The 19,311-nt window shown below is 42.1% G+C and overlaps 1 protein-coding gene across 2 annotated transcripts; it reads left to right on the top strand.

Moving 5' to 3' along the window:
* Positions 1-383: 383 nt before the first annotated feature.
* myh7ba (myosin, heavy chain 7B, cardiac muscle, beta a) lies at positions 384-18,119 on the top strand. Of its 2 annotated transcripts, XM_050039465.1 has the most exons (44): positions 384-437; positions 717-869; positions 1,386-1,489; positions 1,611-1,754; positions 1,947-2,103; positions 2,528-2,555; positions 2,859-2,955; positions 3,518-3,541; positions 3,661-3,753; positions 4,432-4,495; positions 4,596-4,694; positions 4,777-4,880; positions 5,003-5,141; positions 5,232-5,350; positions 5,748-5,897; positions 6,154-6,324; positions 6,414-6,593; positions 6,679-6,811; positions 6,891-6,967; positions 7,307-7,394; positions 7,478-7,595; positions 7,701-7,824; positions 9,112-9,248; positions 11,579-11,834; positions 11,931-12,173; positions 12,273-12,449; positions 12,539-12,684; positions 12,780-12,870; positions 12,952-13,341; positions 13,426-13,552; positions 13,641-13,759; positions 13,882-14,078; positions 14,167-14,350; positions 14,535-14,700; positions 14,822-14,946; positions 15,061-15,176; positions 15,270-15,462; positions 15,577-15,780; positions 16,090-16,215; positions 16,348-16,518; positions 16,622-16,726; positions 16,816-16,911; positions 17,022-17,156; positions 17,400-18,119. In XM_050039465.1, the coding sequence occupies exons 2-44, from the start codon at positions 773-775 to the stop codon at positions 17,409-17,411; spliced, it is 5,826 nt and encodes a 1,941-aa protein (XP_049895422.1). In that variant the 5' UTR covers positions 384-437; positions 717-772; the 3' UTR covers positions 17,412-18,119. The 2 variants fall into 2 exon arrangements, with proteins under 2 accessions (XP_049895422.1, XP_049895421.1); XM_050039464.1 differs by lacking the exons at positions 384-437; positions 717-869; positions 1,386-1,489; positions 1,611-1,754; positions 2,859-2,955 and having other exon boundaries at positions 2,016-2,103.
* Positions 18,120-19,311: the final 1,192 nt, after the last annotated feature.

Raw genomic sequence — 19,311 nt, 5'->3', positions numbered from 1 at the left:
GTTTTTTTTCTGAGAATATTCAATTTATTTTCCAGTTTTTGTTTCTGTGTGTGGACCCAAATCACAGTCCTGGTAGACACAATGATGCACTGCCCTTCAAAATCTACAGAGTGAAAAAATTCCCCCCTACAGGGATGCTCCAAATGCAACCCTGTCCCACTCCCCTCGCAGTGTGTACAGTGCATAAAATAACTGGGATACAAAAATAGCCGGCTTGGGTTTAGCGCAATGACAAAAACGTAGCTTTCCTTTTGTGTCAATTGAGACAGGCGCTCAGCACCAATAGGCGCCGGAGGAGGTGGCATATGCTAATGAGTGACAAATGTCCACTGACCGTGACCTTGAGAAACACAGTATAAAGGAGGGCACATCTCACCAGGCTGTTATTTCGTTGTGGTCGTCCTGAGGTCAGTGGACAACTTTTTGCCTTTGGTTTGGTAGGTTGATCACATTTTACGCGCGGGCTGGCTGCCCTTTAAAGCGTCCTGTAGAGTATTAATTTGATTTACAGCAGTATGGTTATACTGTTGACTTTTGCTGGCACGTGTCAGTTAACGCGTTGTAGGTTTCTGTATTGTTCTCACTTTGTGATAGAGGATCTGCGCTCTTTACGCACAAGCAGCGCTTTCATGGAGGGGTGAAGTTAAAACAAAGAAACAGCTGTAACACATAAAGAACTACTGACCCTAACGCAAAGCTTTGTTTTCTTACCAAAGGAATTCCTCATATCACTGGTGCGTCCGCTTTTGGGGACCGGCGAGGAGCTGCCACCATGCCGCGCTATGACATGAAGGACTTCGGGGAGGCTGCACCGTTTTTACGCAAAACGGACCTGGAGCTGATGGCGGTGCAGACTGTCGCTTTTGACGGTAGGCCTGATGAGGAGAGTTCAAAGAAGCGGAAACTTTTAGGATAAAACACATCTACAATATATGCATGTTAGAAATTAATTCAGTTTTTGATTCAATGTGAAAGTCGTGTTTGTATTTAAATAAGGCAAACATGCGGCTGATGGTGTGAGATATCTGTTTGTCATCGCAGGTGTATTTGTTGCAGAGTTTTTAAAGAAACAGTCTGGAAACATGGCAAAATATATATAAACAACATTACTTTATTAAACAAATGAAATAATTTCACCCAGCTGTTTGTAGAAGTAAAATGTTATAACTTTTCCCTATTTTATTTTTAACATTATTTGAAAACTGCTATATGAATAAAGTTTTTAAATAATTTCTACAATAACACACTTGCGGATGAATATTTATGCCACAGGCTAATTTGTGTGATATTTAAATTTGATGTGTCTGCCAATATTTGCATAATGAAGAGTTTTGCTGTGTCCCCACATCATCCCACTCAGTGCACCCTCTGTGCTGTGCTCTTAGGTAAGAAGCGAGCCTGGATCCCTGATGATAAAGAGGCGTACATTGAGATTGAGATCAAGGAGATCAGCGGTGACAAAGTCATTGTTGACACCAAAGATGGGAGGGTAAGTGGTCATCCCTCTGCATGCAGCAATGAATGAAAACCTGAACCATTACACCTCATCTCCAGCAGTACAGTAAAATCCCATGTTCCCTTCTCATGACTGCCTGCGTCCATCCCTTTAGACCCTGACAGTGAAGGAATGTGACATCCAGCAGATGAACCCTCCTAAGTATGACATGATCGAAGACATGGCCATGCTGACACACCTCAACGAGGCTTCTGTGCTGTTCAACCTGCGCAAACGCTACTCCGCCTGGATGATCTATGTGAGTCTCCCTTTATGGACTGATGGTACTTCCCCTCTCCCATGTTTCCATGTTCCCTGAAGAGGCATGATTACCCAGATTAAATTACAGAGTTCAACTGAAGGCTTGAGCAATGTCAACCTGTCAGCAGCAGAACTGGTAATTTTGCCTTCAGGTGATGCATCACAGTGGGTTATGTCCTTTTTTCCTCAGACCTACTCCGGGCTCTTCTGTGTGACGGTAAATCCATACAAATGGCTGCCCGTCTACACAGCCCCTGTGGTCGCTGCCTACAAAGGCAAACGCCGCACTGAGGCTCCGCCGCACATCTACTCCATCGCAGACAGTGCATATAATGACATGCTGCGCAGTGAGTGTACACTAAAATATAACCACACACAGTGCACATTAGCACATTCATACACCGAATATAAACTCTCTGAATATAAAGTGTGCAAAGTATTCAGTGTAAAAAGAAGCTTGTCTCTTTAAGTTTGGTGAAATTAAAATTTTTAAGGCAACCCAGACACACAACTATTTTAAGTTAAAACAAATAAAAGTAATTTTGTCATGATTCAAAAGAAATAAATTTTTCTAGTCATATAAACTTAATCTTAATTCAGTTGTACTTAAATCCTGAGTTTAAGTACAACTGAATTAAGATTGCTTTTTAATTATTCTGAAATTGCTAATCAAGTTCAGTCAACTTAAAAAAAAGACTTTTTTTATGTTAAAACATCTAGTTTCTTTCAATGGTGCATACTCATCAGTCAAATGTATGTTCTCTTCTTCAGATCGGGAGAACCAGTCCATGCTCATCACGTAAGTATCATCTGATTTAAACTGATATGTTTTATTGTCTTGTCACAAATTAGAGAACAAACAGACAGATTGTAACTGTATAAGCAGCCATAGAACATGTAGACCGTCCACACACAACCACTTTAAAGATGTGATATTTTTTTCCTCCACAGTTTTTGGCTTTACTGAAATCTGTTATTCACTTTTTTTCTTTTTTGTAACAAGCAGTGTAATTATATAAATTTACAAAACCATTACCAGTTTCGTGACCACCAGTTTTTACCTGTTGTATGTACACTTTGTTATTTTTTCACACTCCTATAGCGGAGAATCCGGTGCTGGCAAAACTGTCAACACGAAACGTGTCATTCAGTATTTTGCCATTGTGGCAGCCATTGGGGAAACAACTGCCAAAAAAGGAGTAAGGCTGATGTGGCAACAATTTTGTTTCCCAGCTTTTTTTGCTGTATTTTATTTTTATTTTCTTCATGTTTTTTTTTTTTTTTAGTCCCAGGAATCCTTCAGTGTTTCCCCTTTAAACCTTGTCCATACATTTTCCTCACTGTTGAAATGGTGATTGTGAGAACTGATTACATTCATGTCTGAGTCTTTACCCTCATGTGTTGTGTAGCCCTCTCCAGCCACTTTACTCTTTCTTATTGGTTTTTAATTATTTTTCTTTTTCCCTTTCCATGTCATTTTTTCCTTGTTTTTTTATTGTTCAAAATTTTCCATTATCTTTCCCTTTGCTTTAAGTTTTGCTTTTGACTTTTCTGTGTTTCATTTTTCCTTTTTCTCCCCTGCGTTCACCACACTTCATCATATAAAACAAGGTGGCCATTGGTTTTTTTACCACAGCTTTAACAACCACTATCTAATTTTCCAGCTGGTTATGATGTTTCCCTTTGCTTGTGAAAGCATTTTTCAATCATGCTTTATATGACAGGAGACTCATTCTTTTTTATTTATTTATTCTTTTGCAGCAAGGTCCTGCCACCAGAACAGGGGTAGGTTTAAGCTGCAGAAAAAAAATATAATGCACCCACATTATGTTTAACAGCTAATAGAAGCAGACTGGAAATTGGTTTAAAAAAAACAAAAAACAACTTTTAATCCTCTCTCCTAGGGGACTCTTGAGGATCAGATCATTGAGGCGAACCCTGCCATGGAGGCGTTTGGTAACGCCAAAACGCTGAGAAATGACAACTCATCCCGTTTTGTGAGTACCTGGAAAATCCCCTGTATATAGTCACACATCAGGGCTTTTCAGGCCAAGGACCCCTTAACTGATCTAAAATTAGAAACACTTATATCCACTGATGAATTTATGGGCATCATAAATAATGTGGTGACAGAGACGTGTGTGTTTTTCTTGAGAGGCCACTATACTCGAATAGTTGTTGTTTTATTTAATTTCATTTTTTGTATTACATGTTGTATTTGTTGCGTTTTAATGTGTTCTGATCGGCTGCTGCCTTGGCCAGGTCTCTCTTGTAAAAGAGATTTTCAATCTCAGTGGAACTTCTGGTTAAATAAAGGTTAAATGAATGGAATAAATAAGAGACAGCAGGGACTGCCCTACATATATTGTATAAAATTGAGTTGCATATTAAACTGGGCCTACAATATATGTCATGGTTTAATGTTAAATGATCAGTGCCGTGTGCTGTAAATTATTTTTTAATCAATAGATTCATCTTTGCTAATGATATGTTGGATTCATGTTAATGTGTATTTGAAGACATGTTTAAATTTTTGAAGAAAAAAAACCAAGCAAAAACAAAACAGCAACTTCAATTTAAACATAAATTGAACTAAATGCTAAATGTTGAGGTATTTTTTTTTTTTTTTTTTTTTTAACAATGTCTGGAGCATTTAAGATATATATCCTCCGCAGGGCAAGTTCATCAGGATCCACTTCGGACCTACTGGCAAACTGGCCTCGGCTGATATTGATATATGTGAGTTAATTGTCAAACATGCATCCATCATCATCATCATGTGTTTCTCTTCTTGTTCCATGCCTAATATGAACATGCCTCTCTCATTTCTGCCCTTCAGATCTTCTGGAAAAATCCAGAGTGATATTTCAGCAGCCTGGTGAGAGGAGCTACCACATCTACTACCAGATCATGTCGCAGAAGAAACCAGAACTGTTAGGTTAGTCATTCTGGCTGCTTTGGATATTTTAATACGTACTTTTGCAGGACTGCTACGTGATCCTGTAAACTCTGTGTTCCAGACATGCTGCTGGTGTCCTCCAACCCGTACGACTACCACTTCTGCTCCCAGGGCGTGACCACCGTGGAGAACTTGGATGACGGACAGGAGCTGATGGCCACTGACGTAAGAGCTTTTATTTTGTCCACATGGAGGGAAATCCAGCTGCATTTTAATAGAGCGCATTGATTTAGATTAGACATAGGTTTGTGAGGTTGTGAGAGGATTTATCTTGGGCTTTTTTACAGCACGCCATGGACATCCTTGGCTTCCTGGCCGAAGAGAAGTATGGCTGCTATAAAATAGTTGGAGCCATCATGCACTTCGGCAACATGAAATTCAAGCAAAAGCAGCGCGAGGAGCAGGCGGAGGCTGACGGCACTGAAAGTAAGAACCAATAACAAGACGTTTGGCATGGAATCTGATTTAAAAGCAAATTTATGATTTTTTTTTTTTTTTGTCCTGTTTGGTCACCAGGTGCGGACAAGGCCTCGTACCTGATGGGCGTCAGTTCAGCTGATCTCATCAAGGGCCTCCTGCACCCAAGGGTGAAGGTGGGGAATGAATATGTGGTGAAGGGACAGAATGTCGAACAGGTGAGGAGATGCGTCGTCTGTTTGGTCTGTGTGTCATTATTTTGATACCCAGAGAGAGAATGAATGAGATAATTTCTCTGTAATATGAAGTGAAAAATAAGGCACGACATGTCAAACATGTAAAAGCAGAACTGCGGTGTCAAACGTACTTTACAGGATGGAAAGAAAAATTCAGTGTGTTCAGCTTCCCTTCATTCTGCTGGACGACTAGTATGCTGATGAGGAACAGCTTCTTAATCCCCAGTCGATCAATACACTCGCCACTTCACACACCGTGGAATCTGGTATCTAAGCAACAGAAGCTATTCATGTGAATGACAGCTGTATTCCTTCTGTGTGTGTGTGTGTGTGTATGTGTGTGTGTGTGTGTGTGTGGGTGGGTGGGTGGGTGTTGTAGGTTAACTATGCTGTTGGTGCTCTGGCCAAAGCCACATATGACCGCATGTTCAAATGGCTTGTGGGACGGATCAACCGCACCCTGTACACCTCCCTGCCTCGCCAGTACTTCATAGGGGTGCTGGACATCGCTGGGTTTGAGATCTTTGAAGTAAGTTCATCCATACAGCATTATTATTATTATTATTATTATTTTAAATTTAGAATAGATTTATGAATAACTATTTACTGTCAGACTGGTTTCCTGTTTCCATATTTTGGTTAGATATCAACAGGTGCTCTGTTTGTGCCTCGTCCTTTCTTATCGTGATGAATTAGCTCTACTGCAGGGTGAATCTCTGTGACATGTTTTTCATGCTGCTCACTTCTAACGCTTCCCCTGAACACCTGTTCCTCTTTCATTGCAGTTCAACAGCTTTGAGCAGCTGTGCATCAACTTCACCAATGAGAAACTGCAACAGTTTTTCAACCACCACATGTTCATCCTGGAGCAGGAGGAGTACAAGAGGGAGGGCATCGAATGGACCTTTATCGACTTCGGGCTGGACCTTCAAGCCTGCATTGATCTCATTGAAAAGGTAGAGAGAGTGTTTTGTCACATAACGGATGAAATTGAATCATAAATGAGTTTCACAGAGACGTACTTAACACTCTGCTCTTCCTCCAGCCGCTGGGCATCATGTCCATCCTTGAAGAGGAGTGCATGTTCCCCAAGGCCACAGACAGCAGCTTTAAAGCCAAGTTGTATGACAATCACATTGGCAAATCACCTAATTTCCAAAAGCCAAGGCCGGACAAGAAGCGCAAGTACGAGACGCATTTTGAGCTGGTGCACTATGCCGGAGTGGTAAGTGTTTTCTGAGTTAATCCTTAGATTAATGAATCCTTAGAAACAGAATTCAGTAAGATGGATGTCCCCGCTGTTTTTATAGGTACCATATAACATTATTGGCTGGCTGGACAAAAATAAGGACCCACTGAATGAGACGGTAGTGGCGTGTTTCCGGAAATCCTCCAACAAGCTGCTAGCTTCTCTGTACGAAAATTATGTTGCTTCGGATGCAGGTACAGTAAACAGGAGTCTGACAGAAGACGGTAGCACCTTAAGGAGGTCAAATGAATGACTTTGCTAATTACCTTGCAGTGCCCGAACACAAGAGTGGCAGCAAGGAGAAGAGGAAGAAGGCCGCCTCCTTCCAGACCGTGTCTCAGCTTCACAAGGTGAGACTGAAGACACAGAATAAAATATTCCATTACTGATGCAGGTGAAAGCAGACAGAGGTTTTTCCATGTTTTGTGTGGTGCGAGAACTTGGGACGGAGCTGGGACGGAGGCAGTTAAGACTTGCAGTGATGTTTAGGGCAATGATCACATGAACATCACTTTAAGTCTGTGCTGGCTCCTCTCTCCTTTACATCAAGGATTTCACGTGTGAGGAACATAAAGTCTGGCAGAATTAAGTGTTTTACATCAAGATTTTGCTGTTATTTTTTGCAGTGAGTGGTGTTTTAATTGTGGTGGAGGTATTATTGTTTAACTTCATTTATGTTTCTCCAACAGGAAAACCTGAATAAGCTGATGACCAATCTCCGCAGCACCCAGCCACACTTTGTTCGCTGCATCATCCCTAATGAGACCAAGACTCCAGGTAACACACAGCATAATCCTCATACATCATCTCGAGCTAAACAAAACTGGTCTAGACTTACGTTTGAAATGTGCTCTGCGCAGGGATCATGGATGCATTCCTGGTGCTGCACCAGCTGCGCTGCAATGGTGTGCTGGAAGGCATCAGGATCTGCAGAAAAGGCTTTCCCAACCGCATCCTCTACGCTGAATTTAAACAGCGGTACAGCTCACGTTTAGATCACTTCTGCATTACATGGTATGGACTCGGAATCAGAGTGATAATCTGTCCTAAAACGCTCCTTTTTTTTTTTTTTCATGTATTCAGCTACCGCATCCTGGACCCCCATGCCATCCCAGATGATAAGTTCATGGACAGCAGGAAGGCTGCAGAGAAGCTGCTGGCCTCCCTGGAAATCGACCAAAGCCAGTTTAGATTTGGACACACAAAGGTAGGAAGTAGCAGATTGTGTAAAGCAGAGCCGTGAATGGCAAAATAGCCAGTGGAGGGAAAAGCTAAATTAAACTTTATTTAAAGAATGGATAGTGTGATAGCATTTTTTTTTTTAAATCAGCGTGTGATTCAGTGCTGTGCAAGTTACTGCAAAGTAGGAATAAGTTGCAGTTACTTCTCTCAAAACAAATTGAATTACTTTACCAGTTAGCATATAAAAGTCATTAGTTACTGAGGAATGTAACTTTTGCATTCCTTTAAATATCTGCTTCAATTTTCTTATTTATACACATTTAGCTGTATTTTTTTAGTGTTGCTGTGACACAAATCAACTGTAAATTGTTATCTCAGATTGTACCCACTATCAGTATAATGAACAGTATAGTGGAACAATAAAACACAAGCACAGCACATGCACCACAACAATATATTTTTTGTTCTTGATCTCAAGGACTGAAATATAATGTCTGTATCTTACAAGACAACAAGCTCAAATTGCTTCACAATTATGTGCAGTGACGGTCTAATCCTGATTGATTGATACATGTCATTCATTGCGCTGCTGTAAGGTTGGGTGAAGTTAGATCATAACCTGGAAAAAGTCTGGGGAATACGCTGCATTGTCAGCTATGATCAAGACATAAGTAATGAGCAACAAGCCCATTTAAAATTCAGTAATTGTAATTGCAATATTTGATTTTAAAAAGTAAGTAGTAGGGCAACTCTGGCTTAGCGAGTAGAGTGTCCGCCCCATTTAGCCTTTGCAGTGGCTTGGGTTCAATTCCAACCTACAGCCCTTTGCTGCATGTCATGCCCATTCTCTCTCCCCCCTTCCTGTCAGTCTGAAGCTGCACCGTAATAAAGGCAATAAAAGCCACCAAAAGTAATGGAATTACAAAGTTACTCCCAACGCTGGTAATAAATCTATAATATTATCTCTAAATGTGTGTGATCGATTCTCAGTTTTCATGGTTTCAACTATGCAACTGTCAATCGTGGATATACAGTATCTGTATAAGTGAGATGTGTATATAGTGTGTAAAGATTTTACATGATTATTACTTTTTCAAATTTTATCTAATTTATATTTTTCATCCTTATTTACCACTCAGTCATTTCTTCTGACTTTTAAGCTGCTGTAATGTGTGAATTTTCTTGGTGTAGGATTAATAAAGTCTTATAAACATGTTTTATGATGAGGTTGTTTAAATTTTTCATAAAAGTGCTGTCAGATTTAATAATTGTTTCATTGCCCCCCCCCCCCCGGCGTCTTGGCCTCATGTAGGTGTTCTTCAAAGCAGGCCTGCTGGGTCACCTCGAAGAACTGAGGGATGAGCGTCTGGCCAAAGTCCTGATGCTGCTGCAGGCAGCCGCTCGTGGCAGACTCATGAGGATGGAGCTGAATAAGATCATGGAAATGAAGTAAGATAACTTTTGTTGACAAACTCACTTTTTTAAAATAAAGCCAACTGAATATAAAATGTATGCATATGTGGAGGAATCTTAATACCTCGCAGGAAGGTGAAGACATGAATACAAACAAAAAGACCTCCCCCAACAGTTGCTTTTCTGAACAGGTTCAATAGCAACACAATCAGCTGCGAGCCTTTCAGCTTGTGACACACTATACCTTAGTGTTCACTCCCTCGCTCTAGTATGTGTGGTATGCAAGGGCAGTGTTATCGGCGTGTGTGAGGCGTGTGCTTGTCCATGTATGGTTACCAGGCATGTGTGTGGCCTTACTGTTAATAAGGGCTCCATCCCTCTCTCACACACACTCACACACACGGGCACATACATACACACACCCCTCTTGCAGGTCTCCGGCCATTCTCTCTATCCACTCTCTATAAATTAAACAATGCTGACGGTGTCCTCAGAGCCAGGTGGCGACATGTGTCAAGTGGCAGCTGCTCGGGCCCTCCCTAAAAATACAACCCCCGGCCCCCTCCCTGGATGCCCGATGGCCCCTGGCCCCTTTTGTCCGCGGCGCCTGTACTTCTAAGTGAGTGCATTGATGGGATATGTGGCGGGTGACAGAGGATTAAAGTCGGCCGTCAGACAGAGGGCTTTGGTTTCTAAATAAACACAGACGCTCACCTTTGAGAGGCACCCGGCATGGAGTCATGTCAAAAATGCAATCAGCTCCCCCACCCTCACCTCCCACCCCGACGTGTGCACGCTCACTCAAACTCACCCTCTAAACACTGACAGGGAGTCCTTGACCAGTCTGCTCTGGGTCCATATTTAGGGCTGCAAGACGCCATTCTACTGAGACCAAATCAATCTGGTAACCCTGTTTGGTCACAGTCGTGAAACATCAAAAGCAGCATTAGGTGTATGATTTCATTACGCATCCCTCTGTGTATGATTAGATACAAGAGAGTGGATAGCAGCAGGATTAGTTCCAGAATAAGTAACTAAATAAATAAACGGGGAACTCCAGGATAAATCTTTCTGACCTTCTTCTCTTAACTTGATCTGAACTTCACTTCTGCTGGTTTTAACAGTGGTCGCCCCTCCACCGCCCCGTCAGATGAACTCATATCTACCTCTTCATCCATACCACCACCAGACATGTACCAAATGTGTGCATTTTTAATAAGCTATGCTAACATTATTAGCTATATAAAAGTACATACAGGCACAATATTTGTTTAAACAAATGAACTGCAAATATTTAGCTTGATTTAATCAAGTTTGCATCTGTAATATTAGTGGCAAAGCTACATGTTACAACCATTTATCCAGTACTTTTAGCTAACTGGGTAAACTGTTTATGTGTTAGCTAACTATTTCAACCATTTATCAATTACTTATCTTAACTTACTTCTTAAATAATTTATTCATTACTTTTAGCTAACTTCTTCAACCATTGTTTCATACAGTACTTTTAGCTAACCATTTATCTGCTAATTTTAGCTAACTGTTCAGCCATTATTTTATTACTTTTAGCTAAGTGCTTCAATCAATGTATAAAGCAACTTAACTAACAGTTCCAACTGTTTAGTTTTTCAGCTACTTAAGGTTTTTTTCAACCATTTTAAGCGTTATTTTTTTACTATTTAAACTGTCTATTTATTACTCTTAGCTATTTTTAACCATTTATCCAATACTTTTAGCTAACTAGGTAAACTGTTTATCTGTTAGCTAACTATTTCAACCATTTATCAGTTACTTAGCTTACTACTTAAATCATTTATTCATTACTTTTAGCTAACAGTTTCAACTGTTTAGTTTTTAGACTACTTAAGTATTTTTCAACCATTTAAATGTTAATTTATTATTATTGCTCTTAGCCATTTTTAATTATTTATCACATACTTTTAGTTAACTGTTTAGACCAGTGATCCTCAGGCCACGGGCGATAGGGTGCTGGGTGACCTGTTGATCATTTTCTGATTTACAATGAAAATAAATTTATTCACACTGGGAATTCATTTTGCAGAAGTGACCCAAAAGCGTCAAAGCAAACCGAGCATCCCTTGTTTAGACATTTCTACTTGCTTGTTAACTAGTTTTCATGCACTCTCAATCCCAAACTGTGGTGTTCAAGTGTTCGAGCTGACTTTGTATGTGGATTTATATACTTCAGTCAAATCATAATTTTTTTATTTTACTTGAACTACATCTCAATATTTCTGTGTATGCCATGGTAATTGCTGGAGAAGAAGTGTACCTGATTGGGAATCACTGGTCTTGTTTTAAGAAAAATCTTCTAATCCCTGAATTTTATTTCATCTTGTGTACAGGGAGGCTCTGATGATAATCCAGTGGAACATCCGGGCCTTCAATGCTGTCAAGCACTGGCCCTGGATGAAGCTCTTCTTCAAAATCAAGCCTCTACTGAAAAGTGCTGCCACCGAGAAAGAACTGGTCGCTCTGAAGGAGGAGATGGCCAAGCTGAAGGAGGCTCTGGAGAAATCTGAGGTCAAACGCAAAGAGCTGGAGGAGAGACAGGTCAGCCTGGTCCAAGAGAAGAATGATCTCTCTCTACAGCTGCAGGCAGTAAGTGGCACACTTCATTTATTCACATATCCAGCTTTTGGAAAAACAGATAGTACTGTGGGAATGCACTGAAAACATTCTCTTTCTCCTCTGTAGGAGCAGGACAATCTTGCAGATGCTGAGGACCGCTGTGACCTACTCATCAAAACTAAGATCCAGCTGGAGGCCAAAGTGAAAGAACTCATGGAAAGGCTGGATGACGAGGAGGAGATGAACGCTAATGTGCTCGCCAAGAAGCGCAAGCTCGAGGACGAGTGCGCTGAGCTGAAGAAAGACATTGATGATCTGGAGATCACACTGGCTAAAGTGGAAAAGGAGAAACATGCCACTGAAAACAAGGTAAGGAAACTGGAAAAGGAGTGAGTTGCCTCCAGATGGCGCTTACAGGCCATAAACATTTCATGAGTGTCACATATATTTTCTTCCTCTGGCCTGCAGGTGAAGAACCTGATTGAGGAAATGGCAGTTCTAGATGAAACCATACTGAAGTTGACCAAAGAGAAGAAGGCTCTTCAGGAGGCTCACCAGCAGACTCTGGATGACTTGCAGGCAGAAGAAGACAAAGTCAACAGTCTGACCAAAGCCAAGGCAAAGCTGGAGCAACAAGTAGATGATGTGAGTTTATTTATGATCTGAAAAAGCACAGGTGGTGACATATCATATGCATAATATGTAAAATTTACAACCTTCTTCCTGTGCATCAGCTGGAGGGATCACTGGAACAGGAGAAGAAGGTGCGTTTGGACCTGGAACGGGCCAAACGTAAGCTGGAGGGAGATCTGAAACTCTCCTTGGAGTCGGTTATGGATTTGGAGAATGACAAGCAACAACTTGAAGAGGTCCTGAAAAAGTGAGTTTTCATATATATTCACGGGAAAACATGATCTTGTCATTAAGAAGTAATGATTAATAATGATTGCCAAATGTTTTTGTTTTTTTTACCAGGAAAGACTTTGAAATAAATGCGATGAGCTCAAGGATTGAAGATGAGCAAGCCTTAGTAAATCAGCTCCAGAAGAAGATAAAGGAGCTACTGGTGAAACTAGTCTCTTCATCTCTACTATAGCTGTCATATGACATCAGTTTGACAAAATAACTGACCATTGCTTTTGTCCAGGCTCGCACAGAGGAGCTGGAGGAGGAACTGGAGGCTGACCGGGCTTGCAGGGCCAAAGTAGAAAAGCAGCGTGGAGATGTGGCTCGTGAGCTCGAAGAGCTAAGCGAGCGCCTGGAAGAGGCTGGTGGGGCCACCTCGGCCCAGATCGAGATCAACAAGAAGAGAGAGACGGATTTTCTGAAGATGCGCCGAGACCTAGAGGAAGCCATGCTGCACCACGAGGCCACGACGGCTACCTTGCGAAAGAAGCACGCCGACAGCGTCGCAGAGCTGAGCGAGCAGATCGACAGTCTGCAGCGAGTCAAGCAGAAGCTGGAGAAGGAGAGGAGCGAGGCAAAGATGGAGGTTGATGATCTGGCCTCTACTGTGGAGCAGCTCTCAAAGGGCAAGGTAGAAAAAAAGGATAAGATCTAAAGTAGTATGGGACCAAACTAGGTCAGTTCCTTCAAAAAAATGTTTATCTCTTTTTTGCAGGCGACTTCAGAGAAGACGTGTCGCCTGTATGAAGACCAAATGAATGAGGCTAAAGCCAAGGTTGAGGAGCTCCAGAGGCAGCTCAATGACACCACAACCCAAAAGGCCCGTGCTCAGTCCGAGAGTGGTAAGGACCTTTCATTTTATGGTAAATCCACAAACAGATTTCACAGAGCAGTTCATAACACAGATACCTTTTTCTCCTCTCCGTGTAGCCGAGTTGAGCAGGAAGCTTGAAGAGCGGGAATCCATGGTCTCCCAGCTCCAGCGTGCCAAGAACTCCTTCGGCCAAAATGTCGAGGAGCTCAAGAAACAGCTGGAAGAGGAGAATAAGGTCAGCTCCTTATCACTGCATCCGTCAGTGGTGGTTATATACAAAACTGGTTGCTACCTCTGCAGAAATTCAGGGCTCCTCCATTTCAACTAATTGCTCTCTACCATCATTGGTCTCTTAAGGCTAAGACCGCCCTGGCTCATGCACTGCAGTCATCTCGTCACGACTGTGATCTTCTGAGAGAGCAGTACGACGAGGAGCAGGAAGCCAAGGCTGAGATGCAGAGAAGTCTGTCCAAGGCTAACGCTGAGGTGGCTCAGTGGAGGACTAAGTATGAAACTGACGCCATCCAGAGGACTGAGGAACTGGAGGAAGCCAAGTGAGTGAGATATATTTCTAACTTGCAGAATCTGATTGTACACAATGATTGTTTGAATGTACATCACATGTGTTTGCCTCTCTCTTAGGAAGAAGCTGGTGACACGTCTGCAGGACGCTGAAGAGACAGTGGAGGCTTCCAATGCCAAGTGTTCTTCTCTGGAGAAGACAAAACATCGGCTCCAGACAGAGATCGAGGACCTGGTTATTGATCTGGAGCGTGCCAATGCTGCAGCCGCTGCCTTGGACAAGAAGCAACGCAACTTTGACAAGGTATTAGCTGATGGCAGCTATGAGAGGATTGCATTAGCGGTCATTCTAATTAGTTAGATGACTTTATTGCGCATCTGTTTTATTACCTGGTGACTTGGTAGGATTGGGTTCTGGTATCATCTACAACAACGCCAATTTATGACTCTCGCTCCACTGCAAAAATTGGTCATGTTGTTTCCTCCAGGTGCTGGCTGAGTGGAAACAGAAGTATGAAGAGTGCCAGGCAGAGCTGGAGAGCTCTCAAAAAGAGTCGCGTGGTCTGAGCACAGAGCTCTTCAAACTGAAGAACTCTTATGAGGAGACCCTGGATCATCTGGAGACTGTCAAGAGGGAGAACAAGAACCTTCAAGGTGCCTAACGATGTAGCTCACATCATGAATATCCAGTTAGAAGGTTACCTTAAAACAAATGACTAGTTTTTCCTTGACTTCATACAAAATATAAACAGTATTTCTATCTCTGCTTCTCCAGAGGAGATCGCTGACCTGACCGATCAAATCAGTCAGGGAGCGAAGACCATCAGTGAGCTGGAGAAAATAAAGAAGGGTCTGGACATGGAGAAAAGCGAGATTCAAGCTGCCCTGGAGGAAGCCGAAGTAAGCAGTTTTCTGACTTCCTCTTTCTTGCAGTCTGGGATTTTTTTTTTTTTTTTTTTTTGACAGAGGAGACCTACAAAATATCCTTAAGGCTTAAGTGTCTGTCTGTCTCAGGGCACTCTGGAGCATGAAGAAAGCAAAACTCTCCGCATCCAGCTGGAGCTGAACCAGATCAAGGCTGATGTTGACAGGAAGCTGGCAGAGAAGGATGAAGAAATTGAAAACCTTCGGTGAGATTCATTGATTACTCGTCCTTATATATAGCAGAGATGTGATTCTATCACCACTCTGTACAAACAGTTTTCTCTCCATGACGTCTTTAGCCGCAACCACCAGAGAACACTGGAGTCCATGCAGGCCACCTTGGATGCCGAGGCCAAGTCTCGCAACGAGGCAGTGCGCCTGAGGAAGAAGATGGAGGGCGACCTGAATGAGATGGAGGTGCAGCTGAGCCATGCCAACAGGCAGGCCGCTGAGTCCCAGAAACTCCTGAGAAACCTGCAGGTTCAGATTAAGGTGAGTTCATCCAGCAGCCAGTCGATGAACTTAGCTGATGTGACAGATTCATTAGTACACAGAACAAATTCCATCCATCCAAATCTTTTGCTTGTATGTTATCTGTGAGTCCAGGACATTCAGTTGGAGCTGGACGACACTCTTCACAAGAACGAGGAGCTGAGGGAGCAGGTGGCGGTGACAGAGCGCCGCAATAACCTGCTAGCTGCTGAGGTGGAGGAGCTAAGGGCCCTGCTGGAGCAGAACGACCGTGCACGCAAGCTAGCTGAGCATGAGCTGCTTGAGGCCACTGAGAGGGTCAACCTGTTGCACTCCCAGGTAGGAAAAACATTTAAAACCCCCGTGCAGTGGATGAAAAATAAATCACTTCATAATTCACTTCAAATAAATAAAGGGATGGTCACTTATTTTCAGGCTGGATAGTGTTTGTTAGCTGTAAATAGCCTACAGAAGCAAGTATCTCTCGCATATTTGTTGCTCTCTGGTTCAGCTGCTGTGATTATTGATGGTATGTTTGGTTCCATTAAATCCCAGCTAGTGTCACAAATGAAAAAAAGAAAAAATTGAAAACAAGAAATTGATATTTTAATCCTGAAATGATTCTTCAAACTGCCTCTTTTGCTGCAGAACACTGGGCTGATCAACCACAAGAAGAAACTGGAGCATGATCTGTCCACACTGTCAAATGAGGTGGATGATGCTGTGCAGGAGTGCCGCAATGCAGAGGAGAAGGCCAAAAAGGCCATCACTGATGTAAGATCTGGAATATATGAGATACAAAGTGCATGATTTAAGACATTGCACTAATTCAAAATGGATCTGCATGGAGTTTGATAGTGATTTCCACCCATTACCATTAAACATTTATCCTCTGACTTCTTGTAGGCGGCAATGATGGCAGAGGAGCTGAAGAAGGAGCAGGACACCAGCGCCCATCTGGAGAGGATGAAGAAGAACATGGAGCAGACCATAAAGGATCTGCAGATGCGTCTGGACGAAGCTGAGCAGATCGCCCTCAAGGGCGGCAAGAAGCAGGTCCAGAAGCTGGAAGCTAGGGTGAGAGATTAGACAAATTAAATGTTGATGTAGTCACCTGATGATCCTTTTAACAGGTCATGACTTTTCACACTGGCTGGTCATTTTCTGGTCTTGCTGGTAGGTCAAAGAACTGGAGAATGAATTGGACGTTGAGCAAAAGAAGAGTCAAGAGTATCAGAAGGGAGTACGCAAGTATGAGAGGAGAATCAAAGAGCTCTCCTACCAGGTAAACCACCAGAGTGTTTGCACATATGCCATGCTATGGTGTCAAATATGAAGGCATGTTTGTAAGAGCTACCTGTACTGTCTGTGCAGGCTGAGGAAGACAAGAAGAACCTGGCCCGCCTGCAGGACCTCATCGACAAGCTGCAGGTCAAGCTGAAGAGTTTCAAGAGACAGGCTGAGGAAGCGGTGAGTCCACTATCAGCAGTTTAGAAGTATTTATCTGTGATAAATTATCCTAAGCACCTCTTCACTTCACTGTACACTAAATGGTTTTCGTGGTTTCCTCCACTCTGCAGGAGGAGCAGGCAAACACCAACCTCTCCAAGTACAGGAAGCTCCAGCATGAGCTTGATGATGCAGAGGAGAGGGCTGATACGGCCGAATCGCAGGTCAACAAGCTCCGGATCCGCACCAGGGATCAAGGTAGCAAGGTCAGTAAACTAAATACATTTCATATTACAGTATGCTGCCGAACTGTATGACCTTTAGAAGTATTTATTAAAATTAGCCGGCAGGCTTTACAACAAGAACTAATCTGAGAAGAGACTGGATGTAATCCTCTGTTGAAGATGACCTCACATAGCCCTCTCATGTGATCTCTAGTGCGGTCATGAGTAACTCTATGATACTGTGTATGTGGTTGCTAATAAACATCCCTGTCCTGTGTATTTCAGCATGCTGAATGATGTGAGGCTGAACACTGCGGACAAACATATCACAGCCAGCCAGCTGCAACAGCTGTGCTCGACTGTGACAACGCACCCAAATAAAGACTTCAAATATATACTTTAAATATGACTGATTTGTTTTTTCAGTGTGAATATGTGATAAAGATAGAAATCCCACAAAAGAGGTCTAAAGAAGAATTTATTATATTATTAATTTGACAAACAGCTGTTAAATAAAGAAAATGAAGTTCAATACCAGCATTAGAGAAGGAACATGTGGGTGAATGTTGGTTACAGAAGTTGTTATAGTAGAAACTAAAACATGAATCTTTTCTCTGTTTGTTTGAAGGTCAAACAGGGTTAGAAAGATTAAGACTGGAGTGTGCAGAGGTGAATTTTTAACACAACCATGTGAGATTTTATGCATCTTTTTAATGCCAACACATAAGAAAAACATGGGTCGTTATCTAAAATGGATTTTAATTTTACACCATGAATATTATCCACCGTCAGCATCTCAAGGTTGTTCCTTTCGATACACACCACAGATGCTGTCGATCATGGTGAGGTGAGACAATCATATCTGATCGAAAAAAGCACCACATGGTCTGAGATCTGAGTGTGAGTTTAGAACTGGCTGCAAAATATATCTAAGAATATCCTCATCATGCCAAACGTTACATAAATCTCCAGCTAATAAAAGTCAAAAGGGATCTAAAATAAAAACCAAGTAGTGTTATGTTTAACACTGTGCAGCATGTTCTTGGCCAAGGGGATAACATTTCACCATTTCTATACAAACTAATGACTGAAAGCTAAGGCCTACTAGGAGCATCACACCACATACAGCATTAAGTGTTGAGAACCATTTCTCTTGTGCATCATACAGAGGGATCACTCTCTCTGAAAATTCAGATCACAAAGCTACAGAAGTCAGAGATTGTTTATATAGGCGCTCCAGAAGAGCACTCACAACATTCATGTTTTTATGCCGATAGTTGACTTCCATGGTGAATGACTGGAGTGGCGAGAGGAGATCTGGATCAATGATAACACACAGTCAGTACTAAGAATGTAACACCACTGCAGAAGTACCCTGTGTCAAATCACATTTTGTTGTAGCAATTATCTCGGGCATCCATCCAGCAAAGAAACTGAGAGTTTATAAGAGAGAAGCACTTGTAAAGTGTGTTAACTTCACTGCAAAGCACAAAAGATGAACTAATTCAAAGTATGTGCAACACCCATCAAGAGATTTAAGACATGCTGAATGAAAGCTAGAAAAAGAGGAAACATTTCTGGTTAATTAGCTTTAAAGCAAATAAAAGGCTTTCAAAGTGTAAAGGACGTTTGTGTTTGCATCCCAAAAGGCGGCATAGCACTAGTAACTCATGGCATCAGGGGCCAACTGTAGAAATGCCCTTATACATTCACATGAACATGTATTATGAGTCATGACATGCTGGGAGTAAAACTGTACACTTGTTGTTAGGAGTGGTTTGATCTGTGTCAGGATAAAATATGAGGTAGCTCATCCATTTGTACTTATCTCAGGGCTGGGGCTGTTTAATTTGAGACAACGAATATCTATTCAGCTCCGCTCCTTCCATTCCCACTAAAGAGCTGCACATTCAGGCTGTGGACACATCGTCAACATGCCCACTGCTTCATCTTTATCCAAACTAAAGATCGAGTGGTGTCATGCAAAAAGAGCCGTCACAGAAAGATTGTCATTCTCAGCATGTAGTCAGAGATTTTGAGAGACCGCAAATCGTGGTACACCTTCCACTCGATGCTAATGACGCTGGGCAGAAAGCTAATTCACATCAATGCTGCGTGGACTGGAACAATGAAAGTGGTTTCTTAACACTAGCGCCTGCATAGTTTATTCTCTTCCCAAAGCATCTCTCACAACATG

This window comes from Epinephelus moara, chromosome 24 (genome assembly GCF_006386435.1).
Source record: "Epinephelus moara isolate mb chromosome 24, YSFRI_EMoa_1.0, whole genome shotgun sequence".
Classification (NCBI taxonomy): Eukaryota; Metazoa; Chordata; class Actinopteri; order Perciformes; family Serranidae; genus Epinephelus; species Epinephelus moara.
The sequence above is the reverse complement of the archived record's forward strand: the minus strand, read 5'-3'. Positions and strand labels throughout refer to the sequence as shown.

Coding starts and splice junctions, on each gene's coding strand:
- myh7ba (XM_050039465.1), top strand. CDS start 773: ATGCCGCGCTATGACATGAAGGACTTCGGGGAGGCTGCACCGTTTTTA. Junction 870..1,385: donor GCAGACTGTCGCTTTTGACG/GTAGGCCTGATG, acceptor CTGTGCTCTTAG/GTAAGAAGCGAGCCTGGATC. Junction 1,490..1,610: donor TTGACACCAAAGATGGGAGG/GTAAGTGGTCAT, acceptor CCATCCCTTTAG/ACCCTGACAGTGAAGGAATG.